Below are 20,917 nucleotides of genomic sequence, written 5' to 3'. Positions count from 1 at the left end.
TGTCAACTTTTATCACATCGGTAGAAAATTTAAAACTGGTTATTGGCAGAATACCAGCATTAAAATCTTGTGGATTTGTCCAAGAGAATTTTTAACATTTTGAAACACTTACTTTAAGTCTACTAAGTATGTGTTTTTGATTTTAAATGGGAAAAGGCACACGTTTTAATAGTGACAGTGAGGAGGTGGTTTCTGTTATAACCTGATCATTTTCCATTTGAAGTCACCTACTGCCTTTAACAGATGCTACTTCAACAGCCATCAAAATGGGCCCATCTCCCTTTATAAGGCCGCAGGGCTTTGAGATGCTCTTTCCAGAGTGGATCTTAAGTGAATCAAAGGGACAGAGGCAATAGCAGTCAGAGAACATTTCTCTTGTGGTCTGACTAAGAGCTCTATTAATAGGAACAGGTATCCTGGCTCCTTTCAAACACAGATGATTTGCAAATGAGACAAAACAAGAATAAAAAATAAAGAGCTCTGCATTTAAACAATAGTGACTAAACATGATAAGATGGTCAATATGATGTGACGTCAACCGCTCAATGGCAGTTCTTTATATATTCATTATACTGATAGTAATTAGTGATACAAGATTATATATATATATATATATATATATATATATATATATATATATATATATATATATATATATATATATATAAATCACTACAGTCAGTTATGGACCAAATTTATCAGCTACATGACATTATTAACATCATGACATCCTTAAATTTTAGCAAATATTTCAGTAAAAGTGCTGAACAATGTGACACAATCACTGCCATTCACTGACTTAATTTCACTGTAGGCAGGGCTTCTCAGAACAATGTGACAAAAATAATAATATGTAATAATATTGACAAAACTGTCACTTATCACTTGCTGTATCACGCCTGGTTTACAACACAGTGTAACATGTTAAAGTGAGTCAAACATCTATCAAAGCCAAAACCACTGGGTGTTTTGCGTTCACTCCAGGATCAAACAATGATGTATTTGATCAGCAAGACAGGGTTTGGGTTCCAGCAGAAGCCTTGCATCACATTAACCCAAAATGATGTTAATTGGAATTAATCAAAGCAATAAACTCAACATTAATCTATCAACCCTTATGCTGAAAGAGTGGTTTTGAGTTCTCATGCTGGAGAACCACTATGTAAAAAAACAACTTCATACTGACAGCACCGGTCAGATCAATAACCACATGCCGGTTCCAAGTGAACCTAAGTAACAATTGGTTAATGGCCCCAACAATAGCCCTTAAAATAGATATGCCTCATTTGAGGTTTGAGCTGTCAACTGACATCTACACTGCTGAGTCTTCACCGTAACCATCAATTCAAGCCACTCTCTCTGTCAGGGACCACATACATAAATTAAACTCCCTGCAGACAAGCAGAAGTATTTCCAGTGCTCTTCTGAGGGGGTTTATAAAGTGATAATGAACTGTCGTACGTCGTTCTAACACAAGCCCTCCTGAGAGTGGGGATGAGTAATGGGATGCATTATTGTGGGAGGGAAATTAAGGGAAGCATATGGTGCGGTTGAAATTATTTAGAGATGGTCCTAGAGGCTGATGTGAATCAGAGTGATTCAGGAAGTGAGGTGGAGACCCGAGCATGACGGGCCAACATGCACATTGGGACAGTAAAGGACAAACCCTGGTCAAGTTTTCCAGCAGCTATTGTAGCACAGGCAGGCTGTGACAGGCTACTGTCTGACTGATAAGATGACTTTGTTAAACGGTCGGTAGTGAGGAACTGAAATGTCCTTCCATGAAGACAAAAATTTCTGAGAAAAGTGTTTTGTTAGGCATGGAGTGACAGGGATAGGAAATTAAAGGAACGATGTATTATAGTATTTTCAGAAAATCAGAATTTGATACAATATTAACAATCATTAAAAAGTTTTAAATGGTTTTGAAAGAAGTTAAAACAGAATTTATTTGAGACAGAAATAATTTGTAACATTGTAGTAGGGTACATTGCCATCATTTATGTTATAAAAAAAATGAATATATTCAAAATAATGACACAAAAATTAAAAAAGTAAATAATAAATAATTTATTAAATGAATTCATCAATCTGAAAATGTGCTTCAAGGTTTTTTTTTTAATGTTTATTTTTCTTATTTCAAATCTACAATTTAGTGTGGTTCATGCATAATACAAGAAGAACAAACAAAAGAGTTAATGAGATAGAAGATAGAAGATATATTCTCTAAAAAGAAGTCTTATCAATTTTTTACATGTTTTCCAAATAAGTTTATCTTGTTTTGAGAATGTTTATGTCAGTCAATCACCCCTAACACAACTCTGGTAGACCCAAGAAAAAGTATGTGAATTGTGCATGCAAGTAATTTCCTTTGCAGCTCTCAATCCATGATTCTGGTTGCTGTAAGAAAATTTCCAGCAAGTCTATGGCAGCTGTTCTCATGCATTTAAATATCTGCCAGCTGAGAGGAGGCGGGAAGAGGTTCTCAAAAGAGGGTTTCAACATGGCACCTTCTCCTCCTACTGGAGCATTGAACACTAATTGCAATTATCCTTTTTAAATAAAGATTAAACAGCTGTCAAGTTGATAAATGAAACATGCCCTAATGTTGTGTATACCTGAAGATCTTGCGATGGTAGAGGTCACACCAGTACATCTTGTTGGTGGTCACGTCCACATCTAGGGCCACAGCGTTCTTCAGGGTTGGCACTACTTGCGTATAGTCCTTCTTCAGCAGGTCAATGCGCCTGATCTCATGGCGGTTAGTAAACATAAGATATGGGCTCTTACCTGTGAGGGGGACAGAAAAAGTTTCATCAGCTCACTTGTTATCTTAGGATCCTCCTAATAGATGACTGAACTGATAAACCAATCAATATTAGGCCATTTTGAGACTATCAACATCAGCAAAATCATTAAAAATAGGACACAGAAGTCCAAATGAGATTTCTTTAACTTCTCAATTGTTTCAATTCACCTTGACAAACTGAGACTTTTGCTTATTATAGAAAAAAGAGACTGGAATTCTCACATGTATCCCCTTTTATTTGAGAAGAGATCATAATGTCAAGATCACATTTATGATAAATGTAAGATACCAAATTCTGCAAAGTCATAAAAAGTAGACCTGGCTTTTTAGAAAAATGAAAAATATAAACTTTTAGTGTCTCTTCTTGCCCTGTATTGTTGTTAATTATCACAATTGTGCAATTATGCAAATAAAAATAATTCCAATTAATAATAATAATAATAAAAAACAAAAAATGCTTCTCTCACTCTTGTAAAACTAAATTATCTGGACTATGCCATTCATATTCATTTTATAGCCCTTTAGTCTTACTGTATTCTACCAATTGTTTAAATTGTCTATTTATTTTTTTCCTAAGGAATTTTTAGAATTAATCTCTGGGACAAGGTTGAGGATTAAATAAATTATTAATAATTTCACTCCAAAATCTACCAACATACGACTGCATTTTTCTCAGATGGGTAAACACACTAGGGCATATTATATTTAAACAAGCACAGTGGCTGATTTGCACTCATACTATTTATTAATTAGAAAGGCAAACTTATGGAAAGTAAAAATATAACAATATGACTCGCACAAGTGCAGCCATTTGTGTGTGTAAAATCACTGACTGAAATTTTTGATTGCTTATTTCATTTGCAGAGTAAACATAAGCGTGTGTATGTTTCTAAAATGTAAACTGCAGCATTAGTTTATTCATGAATGCTGTGTGAGTCTGCAGTGCACCTGCAGACCATGATTCAGGTTTTCAGGTTACTGACATGTGGCCAAAATGGTTCTGACAGTTTCCAGGATATTACCCTGCACTGTGGTGTGTATGCAGATGAGTGTGTGTGTGCGTGTGCTGCTGGGGAGATTAGTCACTGTGTTTTGGTGCTCAGTCATGCCAACACAGAATATCACTGATTCTATTAGTTTATCCTCTATGTAGCAGCAAGGGAGGCTTCCACTCCCCCCAGAACCTACTTGTAATGGGTGTAATTCATTTTCATCCTGTCACCACAAAAAAAAAAAAAAAACCTACGTTCCTGAGGAAAAATCTGTTCTCCCAACCCTCACTGTACCCTTCCTGTGCCCTTTATTATACTTTCATTCAGCTTTTCATCTCTAATAAGCTCATTGCATTCAGATATCTCACGATTTGTATTACTGTAGAGCAGTGGTTCTCAACCACATTCCTGGAGGACCACCAACACTGCACATTTTGCATGTCTCCTTAATCAAACACACCTGATTCAGGTCACCTTCTCATTAGTAGAAACTCACAGACTTGTAATGGGTGTGTCAGACAAAGGAGACATGCAAAATGTGCAGTGTTGGTGGTCCTCCAGGAATGTGGTTGAGAACCACTGCTGTAGAGGATACAAGAGGATATAATATGGTTTTTAACGACCACCTGTTAATGTAATGTAAAATAAATTAATACATTTGGGGTCAGTAACATTTTTTTAAGTTTCTAAATTTTTTAAAAGTCAGCAAAAAAAGGGCTGCATTTTTTTTTTATCAAAATACATTTAAACATTAATATTGTGAAATATTATTACAATTCAAAGTAAGAGTTTTCTATTTAATTTTTTAAAATTGTATTAATTCCTCTGATGGCAAAGCTGAATTTTCAGCAGCCATTACGCCAGTCTTGTCACACGATTCTCTAGAAAACATTAAAATATCAAGAAAAATGTCTTCTTATTATCAATGTTAAAAGTTTCAGGATATTTTCAAAAAGAACAGCATTTATATAAAATAGAATTATTATTATTATTATTATTATTTTACATTACTGTCACTTTCAATCAATTTAATGTGTCCTGGCTGAATTAAAGTGAAAAAAAAAAAAAAAATACAGACCTCAAAATTTTGAACAGTAAGTGTATTAGAAAAAAAAACACTAACTAAATGACTGATTTCAACCACTCACCAAACATTAGATTCACATATACAGTACCTTGATGTTTTTCTATCTCCATTTAAAATCTGAGAAGAGTTTTGGGGAATTTTTCATTTTTTTTTTACTGTCCTATCAGCAAAAGCTTCCCTCACAAGACTGTATGATCCACAGATGCCTTATGGCCACATGTTATAAACAAATAAAAGACAAACAGAGCACAAAAAAGGGAATAGTGCAGGGGGTGAAGGAGAGGGAGACAGTGAGTGAACATAATGAGCAGCAGGTGCTGCGTGGCCAGATGTCACTGTGAGAGTGCAGGAACAGCACTCAGGTTTGGCAGTGATGTAGTGGATGGGGATGAGGATGAGATCTCATGTCTCCTCCCTGCCTCCCTTATTCTCTCACCACCCATCTCTCACTCTTTCATACTTGATCTGGTCTAAGCCAAACACCGCTTTTGCTGAGGCGCTGAGCAGTACTTGTGAGTTGGACAGCCGGATGGAAAGCCCGTCCAGATTGTGTTGGAGAAAGCGCATTTCCTGCTGCACTTCAGAAAGCCCTCATGGACCACTGTATCGTCAGCAAATATTTTCATTTTCAACAAGAGTCAGGATTCAATCATTCTTACCCATCTGCTGGAATTATCAATCTTAGAACGCGAGGGTGAGAAAGAGAGAAAAAGAAACCGAGAGAGAGAGAGAAAGCAATGTTACTTCCTGCTTCAGCTGAGCTGCATTACATTTACATAAAGTAACATGCTGATCATCTTTGGTGTCATGACAAATAATTTTGAGAAACACATAAATCAGCACTTTCTCAGATGGCCATATGTGCTCTAAGCATCTTCATTCTGAAGATGAAACGCCGCTGACTAAAAGGTTTTTTTAAGCTAAAGGCCATGAACTCTTAAAGAGCCTTGATCCTGTATTACAAAGGACTTAATAAAACTTGTTATTTTAACCCTTAAAACATGCTGAAGTGTCAAGAATAAAGTATATTATGCAACCTAACTTCTTAAATTACTTAATTTAGCATTTTTACCCAATTCATTAATTTTTTATATAAAAACTACCAAAATAACAGAATCCTTTGAGATTTTATTTAAAAGTAAATGAGAGAAGGTGGTTGCAAACAGGGAAGGAATTGACAAATGTTTTTGTTGTTATTAACAAAAGCACAATATATTTTCATTAAAAAATAAAATTATATATATATATATATATATATATATATATATATATATATATATATATATATATATATATATATATATATATAATATATATATATAATTAACAATAACTATTAACATTATGCATACTGTATGTATCTGTTATTTAATTCTTCTAAATAATAATAATAATACAAATTATTATTATCATTCAATATTGTAAGCATTATGCATATTAATTGTATTTTTTGTTGTTAATAATAACAATAACTATTATTATTATTATTAACAATAAATATTCAAAACACACACTGCTTTTTAATTGTTGCTAATAATGAAATAATCCAATGTTTTTTAATATTGTGTAAAAATGCAGAAAAAGAAAATAAGTTCTTAATATCACTTATCAGTACTGTATCTGCATTGCCATCAGTCATAAAAAATGATACTGGTCAAACTCTTTTCAATACACCATTCTGTAGCTACTGGCAGAGGTGCTAAGCAAGGAGTTTCCCGCAATGTTTTTAGTAAATTGGGATGGTAATAAAAAAATAAAAAAAAGATCCGCAATAACCTATGGTAAAAGTTTTTTCTCAATGTCACAGTGGATTGTCCAGTTTATGGTTCACACTAATTGGAGATCCACCATCATTCTGTTACGATCTTCCATCATATCATTAATGCTGATGAACTGCTTGTTTCAGTCCTTCACACACACACTGTGCTCTGTTTTCAAGACAGTCTAGACAGTCACCTGTGTCTTTGAGCTTCCCTCTCAAAGTCCACTGCAATTCTCCACTGTGCTTCACTTCTGCAACCATTTCATCCAATAATATCCCTTGCAACGGCAGCTCACAGAATAAACGTGAGGCATCAGTCCCAAAGACAACACGACACATCAAAACACACATTTGATTTCCTCCACAAGCTGTTCCACACCGCAGACAGTCATCATCCTATTGGCTGACACCCAGTGTGTAGACCACATACAGCGTGACATAGTTTCATCAATTTCTAGAGTCATATTTAGTAAGTGGGGTGACAAAGTAGGTGGGAGTGAAAGCATGAAGATAAAATGATGCATGTGGGGGTGTAACACCTTGACTGACAATGAAAAGAGATGGAGACAGACATGATTATGTCACTCAGCTGAGTCTCACATTGAGGGCAAATTACACGGCTCGGAATCACTCTCAACAGGTGAGTGACCTCACAATTATAATGACAGTATGTGACAGGCCTATCAGAGAGCTGGAAGCACATGACACACATGTTGTTCTATAGTATAATCCCACACCCTTTCACCACACGATCTCCATGACTTCTCCTGTCCTTCAAATTGTCGAGATAAGGATTTTAAAAAAGCATTCACAACAAACAATCTCTGTCCAATATTTTAGAGCTGCGTATAGCTGGAAAAAAGCTATTTACTCTAGTCATTTTCTTGACTTTTTAAGATTTCATTTATTTCCATGCCTTTTGGAGGATCTGCAAACGCTTATCACAAGCATTTTTTTATTTTAAGACTAATATTTGATAGGACAACCCAAAATAAAAGGCACTGTAAAAGTGATTGCACATCAATTACATTTTTTATCAATTTGCCAAGTTGCTGCATTACTTGATAACTATACCATCATACAGTTATGCAAATTAATTATATCAATTAAAATAATTATTTTGATTATTATCAATAATATACTGAATATTTGTATCTTTTACTGAATTTGCTGTTGCCAGATTTATAAAATAAATAAATAAATAAATAAATGAGCCTGTGCACTACAGTAATTTTACCAAAGGAATAGTTCACTCAAAAACATGAAAATTGTGTTATCATTTACTCACCCTCGTTCAAAACCTTATTGCTTTTTTTTTCTTCATTGAAATATAACAGAAGATACTTTGGCAAGACTTTACAATATGGTTCATTAGTTAACAATAGCTAACTACTTTAGTTAACGAACTAAGAATGAATAATACTTCTACAGCATTTATTAATCTTAGTTCATGTTAATTTCAACATTTACTAATGCATTATTAAAATCAAAAGTTGTAGTTGTTAACATTAGTTAATGCACCATGAATTAACGTGAACTAACAATAAACAACTATATTTTCATGAACTAACATTAACAAAGATTAATAAATACTGTAATAAATATATTTTATACATACATACATACATATATATATATATATATATATATATATGTATACACACACACATACACACACACACACATATATATGTATATATATATGTATGTATATATATATGTGTGTATATATATATATATATATGTGTGTGTATATATATATATATATATATATATATATATATATAGGTGTGTGGTATATATATGTATATATATATACAGTACAGTATATATATATATATATTTATTTTTTTTTTTACTAACATTGTACAAAATGTGAAAATGATTAATAGATAACAGAAGAAATGTGGTTTTGAGTGAACTATCATTTTTAAGGGGATTTGCACTCTATTTGGTGCTGTGGCTAATATGTACACAAATGAGTGGCTTGTGCTTTCATTTATAATATCTGTCTCCTCAAATCTAAACAAGCTGATTATGTTAATTCAGATGTAACAGAATATTTAATTAAAACACTGCAGGCAGTATTGAGCAACGGTTCTCATTTCTTCAGCATTACATATGAAAGGCACTGTCTGTTTTGTTCTGTTTGCTTTTGGCTGCAGTTTAAAGAATAGAAAACGTAAATAAATAAATAAAAAACTCTGAATGTGAAGTCTGTGAAATTGGTCTGGTCATGTTTTGTTTTACTAACATGGTCACTGAATGCTCTCTGAACTCTCTATTCATATCACAACTCATTATAGCTCTTATTGGCACCCAAAGGTCATGTTTGCTGTTACTATTGTGTCTGAAAAATAGCTGTTATGCCCAGAAAACATGTGTATAAAAGCACACTTTTCTCTTATCTTTAATGTGCCTCTGTCTGATATGCTTATGAAAGGAAACAAAAAAAGTTATTAATTTTACATTTTGAAAGATATACCTGTGACAAAAACATCAAGCTATTCAAATTATTTAATAGCTTTTTTAGGCACACCAAAAAGGTGGAACGATAAAGAAAAAACATAAATCACTGCAGCCCTTTAAAAGAGAATTTAGAATGACTGAAAAAAGTCAAATATCTAATCTTTTAATATGAATCTGCATCTGTAATCTTGAACACAGAACTAAAATTCCACTTAATTTCACAGAACAAACAAAGTCCAAATCGATCTTGACAGACTAGAAAGGAATAAAAACTCATATTAGTTACAGTACATATTCTCTATTTTTAGTGGCAAGAACCATATAAAGATTGAAATGTTACTTTTTTAAAAAAACAAAAAACTCTTTTGACCTAAACACACACACACACACACACACACACACACACACACACACACACACACACACACACACACACACACGCATCTATATATATATAATATATGAAACTAGCCACACAAAGTTGAACTGATATATCAGACCTGAACACAATACCCACTGAATGCAATTTGTGAAGAGTGAAATCACTTCACTAAGTTTTCAGTATGCTCTTTAGCCCGAGGGAACAGTTTTGTTCGGCAGCTTTACACATTGCAATTAATGACAGTGTTTCTCCAGCTGCCATTCAGCCTATCGGGAGTGCTGGAAATGCATTGAAGTTTACGCAGGCTGGTCATGCAAAAGAAGGACAATAAAGATTAGCTACATTAGGTACACAAAACCCTCACAATTCTAAAGCATTCCGTGCTGCACCTATCCCATCTTCTTTATAAAACAAACAAGTGGCCACAAAAAAACAAAAAACAAAAAACAAAAACAAAACCCAACTGTCTACCTCACTTAAATACAAAGAATATTCAAGAAAAATAATAAACACCACTGCCACTCCAGTGAATAAACAGAAGAGACGATGCAATCATAACAGCTTATAGCAATTTAATTCCATCATCACAATGTAATGTGATGTGATACCAAAAAATAAATAAATAAATAATATAATTTAATAATATAACATATTATATATTTACAGACAACTTTGAATATCTGTAAATCTCTCTCTCTCTCTTTTTTTAAGTACATTATTTTTAATATTTTCAAAGTTATTTTACTATTTTTTTGCCACTGTGTGTGTGCATGGGTATCCATACATATATGCTGGGAATGACACAATAAACTATACTGCTTGGCACATAAAAAAAGATAAAAATTCTCAATAACTTCATCATTATATGGACAAAAATACATGTTTTTAATGAAATAATGAAAAAAAAAAAACTTGGTAAAATGTCTCCCCTGATTAGTACGTACAACAATTTTGTTTTTTTTAATCCTGGTCCAGAACAGTGATGGATGTAGATGCTGGTGTGGAGTATCTTACCCACTGCTTTACATGTCTTGGTAACCGGGTCCATCTCGTAACCCTCATAGCATTCACATTTGTAGTCGCCTTTGAGGTTGATACATATTTGACTGCAGGCATCAGGGTTCTCACATTCGTCTATGTCTGGCGAGGACCATCAGAAAAGCATTAGTAACAGAGCAGAGATACACAGAGAACAGAGGCTTTTGTAGTGCAGTGTCCACAGACAAGATAAATGATGCTTGCAAACACCATCTGGGGATTTCTCTACTATCAATTTAAAAGAAAAGACACTGAGAGTAAACAAATCCTAGATGTTCACAATACACGTACAACAGTGGGCTTCAGGGAAAATGCGTACAATGTAGACTTGCACAGCATCAAAATGTTGGTATCTGACATAATATATCTGTTACCTCCACAAGTCTTCTTGTCCAGGAGCTTGTAGCCCGAGGGACATTCACACTCATAGCCAATCTGCCGGTCCTTACATATGTGAGAGCAGCCTCCATTGGTAATGGCACATTCATTCAGACCTATGACAGAAAAAAAGGTAAAAAAAAAATAAAAATAAAGAAGAAGGTCAGCGTGCCCGGGGGGAACTGGATGGTAAGTGCCCACTGCAACCTGACAACAGCTGGCAATAGACTGCTTTCTTCTCATTTTCTAGGTTGAGCTTTAAGTCTGTGTCATGACTTTATAAGAAAGTGATGAGATGAGTGCAGTTCAACTGAAAGACCTGCCTTAAATGCTTGAAAAAAATGCAGTGAATAGGTGGAAACTGCTTGTGCGTGAGGTGCTGTGAGAGAGAGTGACTAGAATGATTCGATAACTTTTCTCTGAGAGCAAACGCATTTGGGCATTGGCTGTTGGCTCCCTCCATTACAGATGACTTCCATCATACACTGCTGACAGGCAAGATAATGCAGGATACTTTTGGTATGAAACAAAGTCTCAGCTTTCATATTTTTTCATTTTTTTAATGAAATTAAAACAATAAAAACCGTTTTGTGGCTCTTTAATGTGTCGTGACCGATCGCTGTCTCAGTTCAAGTGGCATGTGAACCAATCATCTCTTCCTCTTTACTAGTTATAGCACAAAATAAACATGAATGAACATCAGAATGTATCTTTTTTCATCCGCGGAAAGACTACAATATACACCAAGTTCAAATCCACTGACGTTAATCTACTCTCTTGTCAGTTTTTTTTTTGTCTGACAAAATGGTGTTATGATTGGTCAGATCGCCTGTCAATCAAACTCCCGGCGAAGGGTCAATTATAAAGCTGAATAAATACATAAATAAGAAATATTTATAAATGTATAAAGTTTATAATTTTTTTTTTTTAAACTAAACTTATTTAGCAAGCAAAAACTAATATTAATAATAACACAAACCAATATAAATATAAAGAAGCAAACATTTAATTTAAAAATCTAAGCTATTATTAAAAACCAACAACAATAATATTAATACTTTGCTTTAAAACAAATAATAAATACATTTTGTGGATATCAGTGTGACATGGTGTGCAAGTACAACATAAAAGACATAAACCAGCCTGACAGAAGAAAAAACAGACAGCAAGAGAATAGGAAAAAGAGAAGAATAGCTGATGCTAATGCTGACTAACAGCTGCCAGCAGGAGTCATGCAGAGGACAGAAGCACCACACGAAGTTCAAGTGAAACAGAGGAAAGAAAAGACAAAGTAAAATGAAAGGAGACAGGTTGAGAGAAGAGGTAGGACAAACACCTGGACCGTGACTAAAAGAAATGCACACTCAAAAAGCGAGTGAGAGATGCTCTCCAACAAGCCAGAAATGGCATTTTCTCTAGGCCACATATGAATCATGTATGACAAGTAAAGGATGCACTAGTGGATATGGTAGAAGCGTAATCCCTAGCACCAGTCCTAGTGATTTAGTGTTCATAGTTGCAGTGGCAACAAGGAATGATTTTTACAGGATTTGTTTATCTCCTTATGTTTCATCTGCCATTACTTGGGAAAATATGCAGTTCTGCTCCGATTCCACACTTCTGGTTGAGCCAGAAGCTGAGATATTGAACCGCTCAAACAAACAGAGCCCCACAAGCGTTTACACTCTTCAGGAAGTTGACCAATGAATGGTTTACTACAGTTGTCTCTGTACATTGAACTTTGGAAAGATGAAAGTATTTTAACATCAAAAAAATTTCACACTCCTCCAAAAAATATGGCATTTTCAGCTCTAGCTTATCGCAGAAGAAAAAGTCCAGTTCCCCAAAATGATGAAAGACAAGAACAGAGAGAGAGAGAAAAAAAAACAGATCTATGGGAACCTGCATTCTCTCTAGAGGGCAGCAGTATATTCTGGGCACGTTCTCCTTGTATGATAGCACCCGAGGGAAGACTCACACTTTGATCTTAATGATCGCTCTGTGGGTTGTTGGCCCTTGATCAAGCGAAGCCCCTAATAAGCAAACACTGCCTATAAGCTTAAATGCTGGTCTGGAATTCGTTTTCCCTCTCCAAATCCAACACTACTAGTGAGAAAGGAAAAGCTGACCCTAGATCACTGGCTGCAGGCATACCATCTGAAACAATTTTATAATTCTATCTTTGACTTCCTACACTTAAAGTCATCATATAAAATATCTTGTATACAATACTTGCATATAAACTTCATTTAAAAATAAAGTCCCAAATATATGATTATACCAATAAACAACTTACTGAGGATGTCTGCATTTGTGCAAAAGTTCCTGAACTCACCGCACTCCTTCACAGGCTCATCAGACCAGTCCTTGCAGTCCTTGAGACTGTCGCACACTTTACTGCTATCGATACATTCCCCGCTCTTACATATGAACTTCAGCGGACCTTCACATTTGGTGGCTGTCAAGGACACAATAAAGAGTTCTTACACTTCTGGCATTTCAGTCATAGCACATAAACAAAACTAAATTATGTAGAGTGCACAACATGAACTGCCATTACACAAAACACATTTTCAAACGACACTCATTGCATGAATTTTCATTTTGCTCTTTGCCTTACAATGACAATAAACAGTGACAAGAGGCCATCAAGTGCAAAACAAGTACATAAAAGCACCATAAAAGTAGTCTGTGGAATTTAATACTATATTTCAAATCATGTAAAGCCAATAAAATAGGTCTGTGTGAGAAACAGGCTGAAATATATGGCTTCAGAAGATCTGGAATATAGTGCATGAGTCATATGGACTACTTATTTGTACTTTAATGGTGCTTTTTTTTGGTCCTTTCTGGATCTTGACAGCCCCCCAGGACACAGTATGTTTCAAAGGACATTGCTTTTAAAGTCTAAATATCTTTGAAAGAAATCTCTTAAAATACTGCATTTATGGTCCAAAATACCATAAAGCAGTAATACTGTAAAAATGATTGAAATTTAAAATGAACAGTTTTCAATTTTTATATATTTTAAAGGGTACACTTGATGGAATTTTCACATTTTGTAGCTTTTTTTTTTTGCATTTAGTTTCTGATTTCTTATTATTATCCACCTTGAAAACAGCTGTGCAGCTTAATATTTTTGTGGAAACCATGATACTTTTTTCAGGATTCTTTGACATTATTAATGTCTTGACTGCCATTTTTTAAATCATTTTAATGCATCTTTGTTTACTGAATAAAAATATACATTTGAACAGCAGTGTATGTGTATGAGAAAGAGCACTGAGCACATTCTGCTAAACTTCTGTTTTTGTGTTTCACAGAAAAAAAAAGTCAAAAGAGAGATGGGAAAAAGGAGAATATTGAAGTTACTCACTTTTGTTAATGCAGCCAGCCTCGTCGCTGAAATCTGGACAGTCGTGCACTTTGTTACATTGTTTAGTTCCGTGAATGCAGGAGCCATCACCACACTGGAACTCATCAGGACGACAGGTCAGCACAGCTGCAGGACAAAAACACGTTTATATATGACAAGCATTCCTGTAGCTATATATATCATCCTTGCCAAATAATCAATATTTGGTCGTTTTGCAGAAATATGCCAAGTAAATGACTAAGATAAAGCCATGAGTTGTTAAAGCTGTTAAAAACATGCACACTAAAGCACTCACCATCACACTTTCAAAATAGTCACGCATTATACCTCTGTTTGTGAGCTTTAGTTCTAAAACAGCAAATGCTTTTGGCTTTTACGTTGTGTCAGATCTCAAGGTAATAGCTTATTTGCAAGAGAGTTTCCTCAGAAAAAGAGCTCTGAAGATTAAAAACAATCAGTCACTTACTCTGGGGCATAAGGGAAACACACTGAAGAAAGAAAAATGTGCTGTTCGACAAAGAAAGGTCTTAATTTTTCACATTCATCTTTTAAAATCCCTTTAATATTTCATACGGTGTAATTTGGAGGAGCTGCAGAGGGAGAACATTCACCGTGATCAATTTCACTAGAACACATCAACTTATCTCACGGCAGCTCTCACTGCTTAAAAATACGTTTGACCTACATTTTTGCCCTGTTTTCCAGTTAAAATAAATAACCCTCTCTAAAACAAAATATATTCACTTGAGAAACAAAATTGTATACTGTATAATAGCAGTTTAATAACATTAATTAATTGAATTCTATATGAATGCATCAACTGTATCTGTGATATCACCCCAAGTTTGGCTTTTGAACTGTAACTTAGTGGAAACATGGTTTGCTATTATTCATAAATGTAATTATTTATTAAACAGTGAAACATTTATTCATATTGCCATTGCTGTCATAAGCACAGTCAATGTTGTTATCGTCAACTACAACTAAAACCGTTAAAAACATTATTGTTAGTTTAAATAGAGCTTAAATAAAATATTAGATGGAAAAACTCAAAACACATGAAAATTTGAAATGTTGCCTTTGCAACTAACTGAAAAAAGTTGGTTGAACTGAAGTACTGAAAAAAGTCAAGTTGAAAAAAATAAATTGAAACTTTTTAAATATTAAAAAAGTAATAAAAATGACAAAACACATAACAAAATTACTAAAAATGCAAGTAAAAATAAAATGAAAACTGAACATATAAAAAAAAAATAAAAGCTGATTCAAAATATTACCAAAAAACTATAATAGTACATAAATAAGACTAAAGTAACACTGGCAGCATAAAAACAGTATCCACCCACAAAGAATAAACATCTAACTTAAACCCAATAAAATATAATGCAAAATGACCAAAATAGGAACTGAACAGTAAAGTATTACTGAGACAACACTCACAGAGCGCTTACTCTGTCTGGCAACCAACAAGACTCTAGCACATTACCATGTTTGTACCACAGCACTTTGTGGAGATTTACTTGTGATAAACTCATGGAAAAAGAACACCATTATCTCAATAAACACATACATGCTAGAACAAACTGTACACGTGTGTGTGTGCACACACTCGGTATCAACAACACACATGCAAACAAAGTTTTCAGCTGCAGGTTTTGTGTTTTCACGATTACTCAAACAAACATGCTTTTTTCCTCATGCTTCATGGAGAAACAAATCCTTGAAATGTAAAGTCAATAAACATTCATGTTCACTGATTCTAATTCTATTATATTATTTATAAATCAATTAAATCACTATAAATTACATGCTAATTAATTAAGCAATAATCATAAATAAATCAATATTTGCTGAAAATGAAGATAATTAATAATTGTGGCAGACAAAGTAGACATTGGCATTAGAAGTCAATACAAAATGCAGAATGTTCAAAATAGTACCAATCTTAGGTACTACGATTACTAAATTAACATGTCAAAATTAGACAGCTCTAATTATATATACTGTAACAGATGGAATTCAAATGAATTTTAATAGAATTGGAGTAGAATTTAGTATATTTTGTATTTAGAGTATTTTGTGAATGTTTTATTATTTAATCTTTTAATTTATGTTGGCATGCGTGCAATGCATTTGTGTTAACAGAATTAGGAGGAACAGACAATAAGGGACTGATTCTAAATGAACAACATTTTCCAAGAATACACCATGTGTTTTACTGCTTTACTTGGACGTGACAGTAATTTAGAATGAATATAATGACAAGAACAGCATGCATGCAGCATTAAAAAGAGCATGTAATGCAGCCAAGTGGTAAAACTGATTATTAATTCAATTAATTAACTCATTCACCACACAGTAAATATCTTAGGAAACATGTGCTTGAAAATGTTAACTCTGATCAGTATATTAAAAATATCAGTCTTCTTATACACTTACGACAGTTGGCCTCATCAGACTTGTCCTTGCAGTCTACATCTCCGTCGCATTTCCAGTTGAGGTGAATACACTCTCCACTCCTGCACCGGAACTCTCCCACAGTGCAGTGGGGTTTTTGAGGCTCCGTCCTGCGGCTGCAACGCTCCAGAGATTCGTCAGACTTGTCTCTGCAGTCGGGATCTCCGTCGCAGCTCCATGGCGCTGGGATACACTCTGAGTCGTCACAGCGAAACTCATGCGGCCCGCAGGTGCTGGCGGTGGCTGCCGTGCACTTCTCCTCATCGCTGCCGTCGCCGCAGTCATCATCCCCATCGCAGACAAACGTGGGGGCCACACACAGACGATTACGGCACTGGAACTCTTTAGCAGGGCAAGCCTTAGCATCTGGAAAAATGAAGAATGTACTTTATTAACACAGAGTCTTAAAGTCCCTCAAATACATATACAGTATGTAAAAAAATGACTTGAACGATAAATAGTTGATAGCTGAACCTTTAACTATTGCATGTTAATATAGGCATTTTTAGACATACTGTAAGAACTTTTTTTTGTTTGTTTCCTGTGTTTCTAAAATTTTTTTTTTCTTTTTTATTATTCATCACAAGCATATTTTGTCTCCTGTGTTTCCAACTTTTTTGTGCTATACAAGCACAATTTTTCAAAAAAATTATGAGAAAAGCTAGCATTTTGTAATTTTTCTTATTATCTTGTCATTGCGCATATAGATTTTATTTTAAAATGTATTATCGAAAAACTTGAAGTCATCAGGTTAGGCATCAACTCGGTTCCCATATGTTCCCCTTTTTTGTAATGAACTGAAAAAAGGGAATCATAATGACTTTTTGATCATCCAGGAAGTAAAATCATTAAGGACAAAAACAAACAAGCCTCCTATTATAATATATTTTTTTCCTTATGTTTTGTATTTGTCAGTTGGCGGTGATCTTATAATGTGAACTCTTATATCACGATTTTGAATAATTAACAACTAATAATTGAAAAGTGGATATTTGTAAAAATATATCAAATTCTCCTTTTTTAAGGCCTTTGTAGATTTATAGCCTTATAATTTCAAAATAAATCAGTCAAACCATGCAACCCTAACTCCAATTTATTTGTAATATATATATTCAAATGTAAAGTAAAATATAACATTTTATAATGTAATTTAACATTTTTAAATGATGATAATTTAGTAATGTTAAATTACCTTATAAAAATTATGAGAAATTATAATTATTTATTCAATAGAACATTAAACATTTTTTTTTACAATTATTAAAAAAAAAAAAAACTCTAATCAAACTTCTAAATCAGTTTGGGGAAAAAAGATGACTCTGGGTTTCTGTTTAATGATGTCATATAACCAAACCAATGATGTACCATTACAGTAAAATGAGTGAAGCACACTTCTCACTGGAAATTTATGGCAAATGCAGCATGAGCTCAGACAGAGCTATTCTGTGCTGATGTGAGCTCCGTGACCTCACTGATTCAACTGTGCTACAGATGACCTGAGATTCACACTTCAGCCCCACACTGGCGGCAGACACTAACTAAATGGGCTTAACTGTGCTGCAGTAAACGCCTGTCCATTCTTTAATGGGGTCACCCACCCCACCGGAATAACCGTCCTGAAGAGCTGTAAGGCGACTGGGTATTACATTCAAGGAGGCTAGTTTTGTAAAAGGATTTGAAATGGCTTACGAGCATGTGATCGGGTGTGAGCATGTTTGAGTGGATGGGATAAGAGAGAAATCGATCCTGACTTTTTGAGACTTTGTGTCAATAAACCTGTAAATATGCAAACTATTTGCAAAGAGCAGCTGGGGCTCATAAATCACTTTTACCAACAAAACGGTGACATTATCAAAATTGTATTGCCGGATTTAAAATCAATGTTATTTGTGCAGCTCACAGAAAGGTCATTCCTGTTGTTTATTGTACTTTAGCTGATTTGTATTTCACATATCTGCCCTTACGCTAGTTGCTTTTGAAGTCAATTACAATAATGCTCAATGAGATATGATGCTAATTGTATTTTTGCAAAGCTGATTAGCCAACAAGCATCTAAACAAACAAACAAACAAAAAAACTAATCAAAAAGGTCTATTAGGAAAGCAAGCTCTGCATCTGCTGACGACCACTCAAAGGTTTCTTCAATGACCATCGAACAGCTGAGGGCAAAAGTGGAATAACATCTTCTGGAATATGTAGCTATTGTCTAGCTGCTACATTTCTCCACCCTCAAGGTCAAGGCAGCCAGCAAATGTAGCATGTTCTTAAAAGAAAGGAACGTGATTGGATCTTTTTTGTGTGTACAGTGTATTGGAAGGAAGGTTGTGTTTGCTCTAAGCAGGGGGAGACTGGATTGGCTGACCCTTCTCTTCTCTTGAGGGATGGAGACAGCAGCCTAAAACAACATCCTTTCAGAGAGGAACAGAACAAACACGGACAGCTTTATCATATACCACTGTCACATTCCAGCTGGAATGAAAAGCAAATCACCCAGCTCTATACACACTTGTAGAAGGTGTGAATTGGATGTATAAAATATTTTCACATACTAAATAAATCTACACTAAACATTGATTAGCTGTGCTTGCTAAGTGTTACATTGAAGAAGGGACCAGAGCCATTTCTACTAACTAATGCTTTGAACCAAACAAATACCCAAAAATGTCATTCAAAGGCTGCTGATAGATCTCTGCTGTGTGGATTTTGATGCTATCTGGTTTAGAGGTCAGGCACAACAGTGAATGGATTTTAAAAGAACGGAAAGGAAAAGCTCAAAGCAGGTCAACTGAATTCCACTGACCAATGTCAAATACTCATTCCCCGGGCCAACAACAGACAGGTAGTAGATAGGGCTTTACATTAACAAGATCTCTGTGGCCTTGAACCACACAAGCAAACAACAGAGAGCTGAAAAATATATAGCAGAACTGAATGTGAAAGAATTGCATGCAGCTTTTCTGTCCTTGTGTTAATTGAGAGACTACACAGAATATTTGACTGGAACTGTTGTATAATATATAACATAAACACATACAGCTGTTATATGATGTTGTTGTTATATCACACATATGTTGCATCACATACTATACAACAGTTAGTTCCTGTCAAATATTACATTTGTCTCTCAACCAACACAAGGACAGAAAAGCCACAACCACAAATGAAAAAAAAAAAAAAAAAAAACTTAAAAATATGTTTATACACATCACACACCACAATATATCAAAACTCCAAAAAACATCACAATATCTAAAAAACAAATTTTTTCTATAAATTACACAAATGCACCTGCAGGTAGTGACAAGTGACTGTCTTTATGAGTCATTGAACCATTCAACAAATTTGTTTAAAACACAGATTTTTTACAAGTGATTGTAAAAGCAAGTGATTGTTTTTACATGCAAGTCACTGAATCATTCAATACAACCAATTCTTTTAAAAACACTGATTCTTTCAGTAAGAAACAAGTTACTTCATTCAGTCAGTTTGTTCAAATAGACTATTTATTCTGATTTACTACTCTGGGTTTACTCAGCGATGCACAAAATTGATTCTGACTTTGCTTGGAATTCTTTTCGTTGGCAGAATAAAAATAGACAATGGCAACTGTCTAAATGTAGGTTACTCAATATTAACTTATCATTTATTGAACTGTTGTGTGAAAGCAATATCATACTTGCAATCATGCTAACTCTCCAAGTCTCACTGAAAATGAATAACTTCAGTGAATGCTCATCAAAAATGCTCTTAACTACTATATATTTGCCTTAAATTTGTGCATTTTATGCATACGCATAAAAATACACACTTCACCTTTTAAAAGCAATGTGTAAGAAGACTGGAACACTTTTAACACAATACTGACCACCCCATACTGTATCTGTGAGAACAAGCCACCGGGGGCAGCTTTAGCACTGAGGTTCATGCTACACTCAGCAAATGGCCCGAGGCACTAAGTTAATGGTGCGCTCGCCACTGTCCTTCATCAGCCCGTATTATTATAGTATCCCGTATCAGAGAGAAAGACTAGCCTCCTCCGGGGAGAAAGACTGTAACCATGATGCACTGAGCTGAGGGAAAGAGGTGCCACAAACATACTGAGGCAGCTAAAGACTGCAATGCTTTGGATGAGATCCGCCTCATGAAGCTTTTCCCAGTGCTGACAAC

General features: G+C 34.5%; 1 protein-coding gene across 6 annotated transcripts in view; it reads right to left on the bottom strand.

Annotated features, from left to right (window-relative positions):
- LOC109049272 (low-density lipoprotein receptor-related protein 8-like) overlaps positions 1–20,917 on the bottom strand; it is a 154,511-nt gene that overhangs the window by 23,400 nt on the left and 110,194 nt on the right. For all 6 annotated transcript variants that reach the window (XM_042758436.1, XM_042758439.1, XM_042758437.1 and 3 more), the window contains exons 5-10: positions 16,733–17,116; positions 14,294–14,419; positions 13,253–13,375; positions 10,914–11,033; positions 10,516–10,641; positions 2,619–2,790 (exon numbers count right to left, since the gene is read on the bottom strand). In XM_042758436.1, the coding sequence (XP_042614370.1) occupies positions 2,619–2,790; positions 10,516–10,641; positions 10,914–11,033; positions 13,253–13,375; positions 14,294–14,419; positions 16,733–17,116 (1,051 nt within the window). The remainder of the gene's footprint in view (positions 1–2,618; positions 2,791–10,515; positions 10,642–10,913; positions 11,034–13,252; positions 13,376–14,293; positions 14,420–16,732; positions 17,117–20,917) is intronic.

This window comes from Cyprinus carpio, chromosome A6 (assembly GCF_018340385.1).
Source record: "Cyprinus carpio isolate SPL01 chromosome A6, ASM1834038v1, whole genome shotgun sequence".
Taxonomy (NCBI): Eukaryota; Metazoa; Chordata; class Actinopteri; order Cypriniformes; family Cyprinidae; genus Cyprinus; species Cyprinus carpio.
Note: the sequence above shows the minus strand (reverse complement) of the source record. Positions and strands in the feature narration are given on the sequence as shown.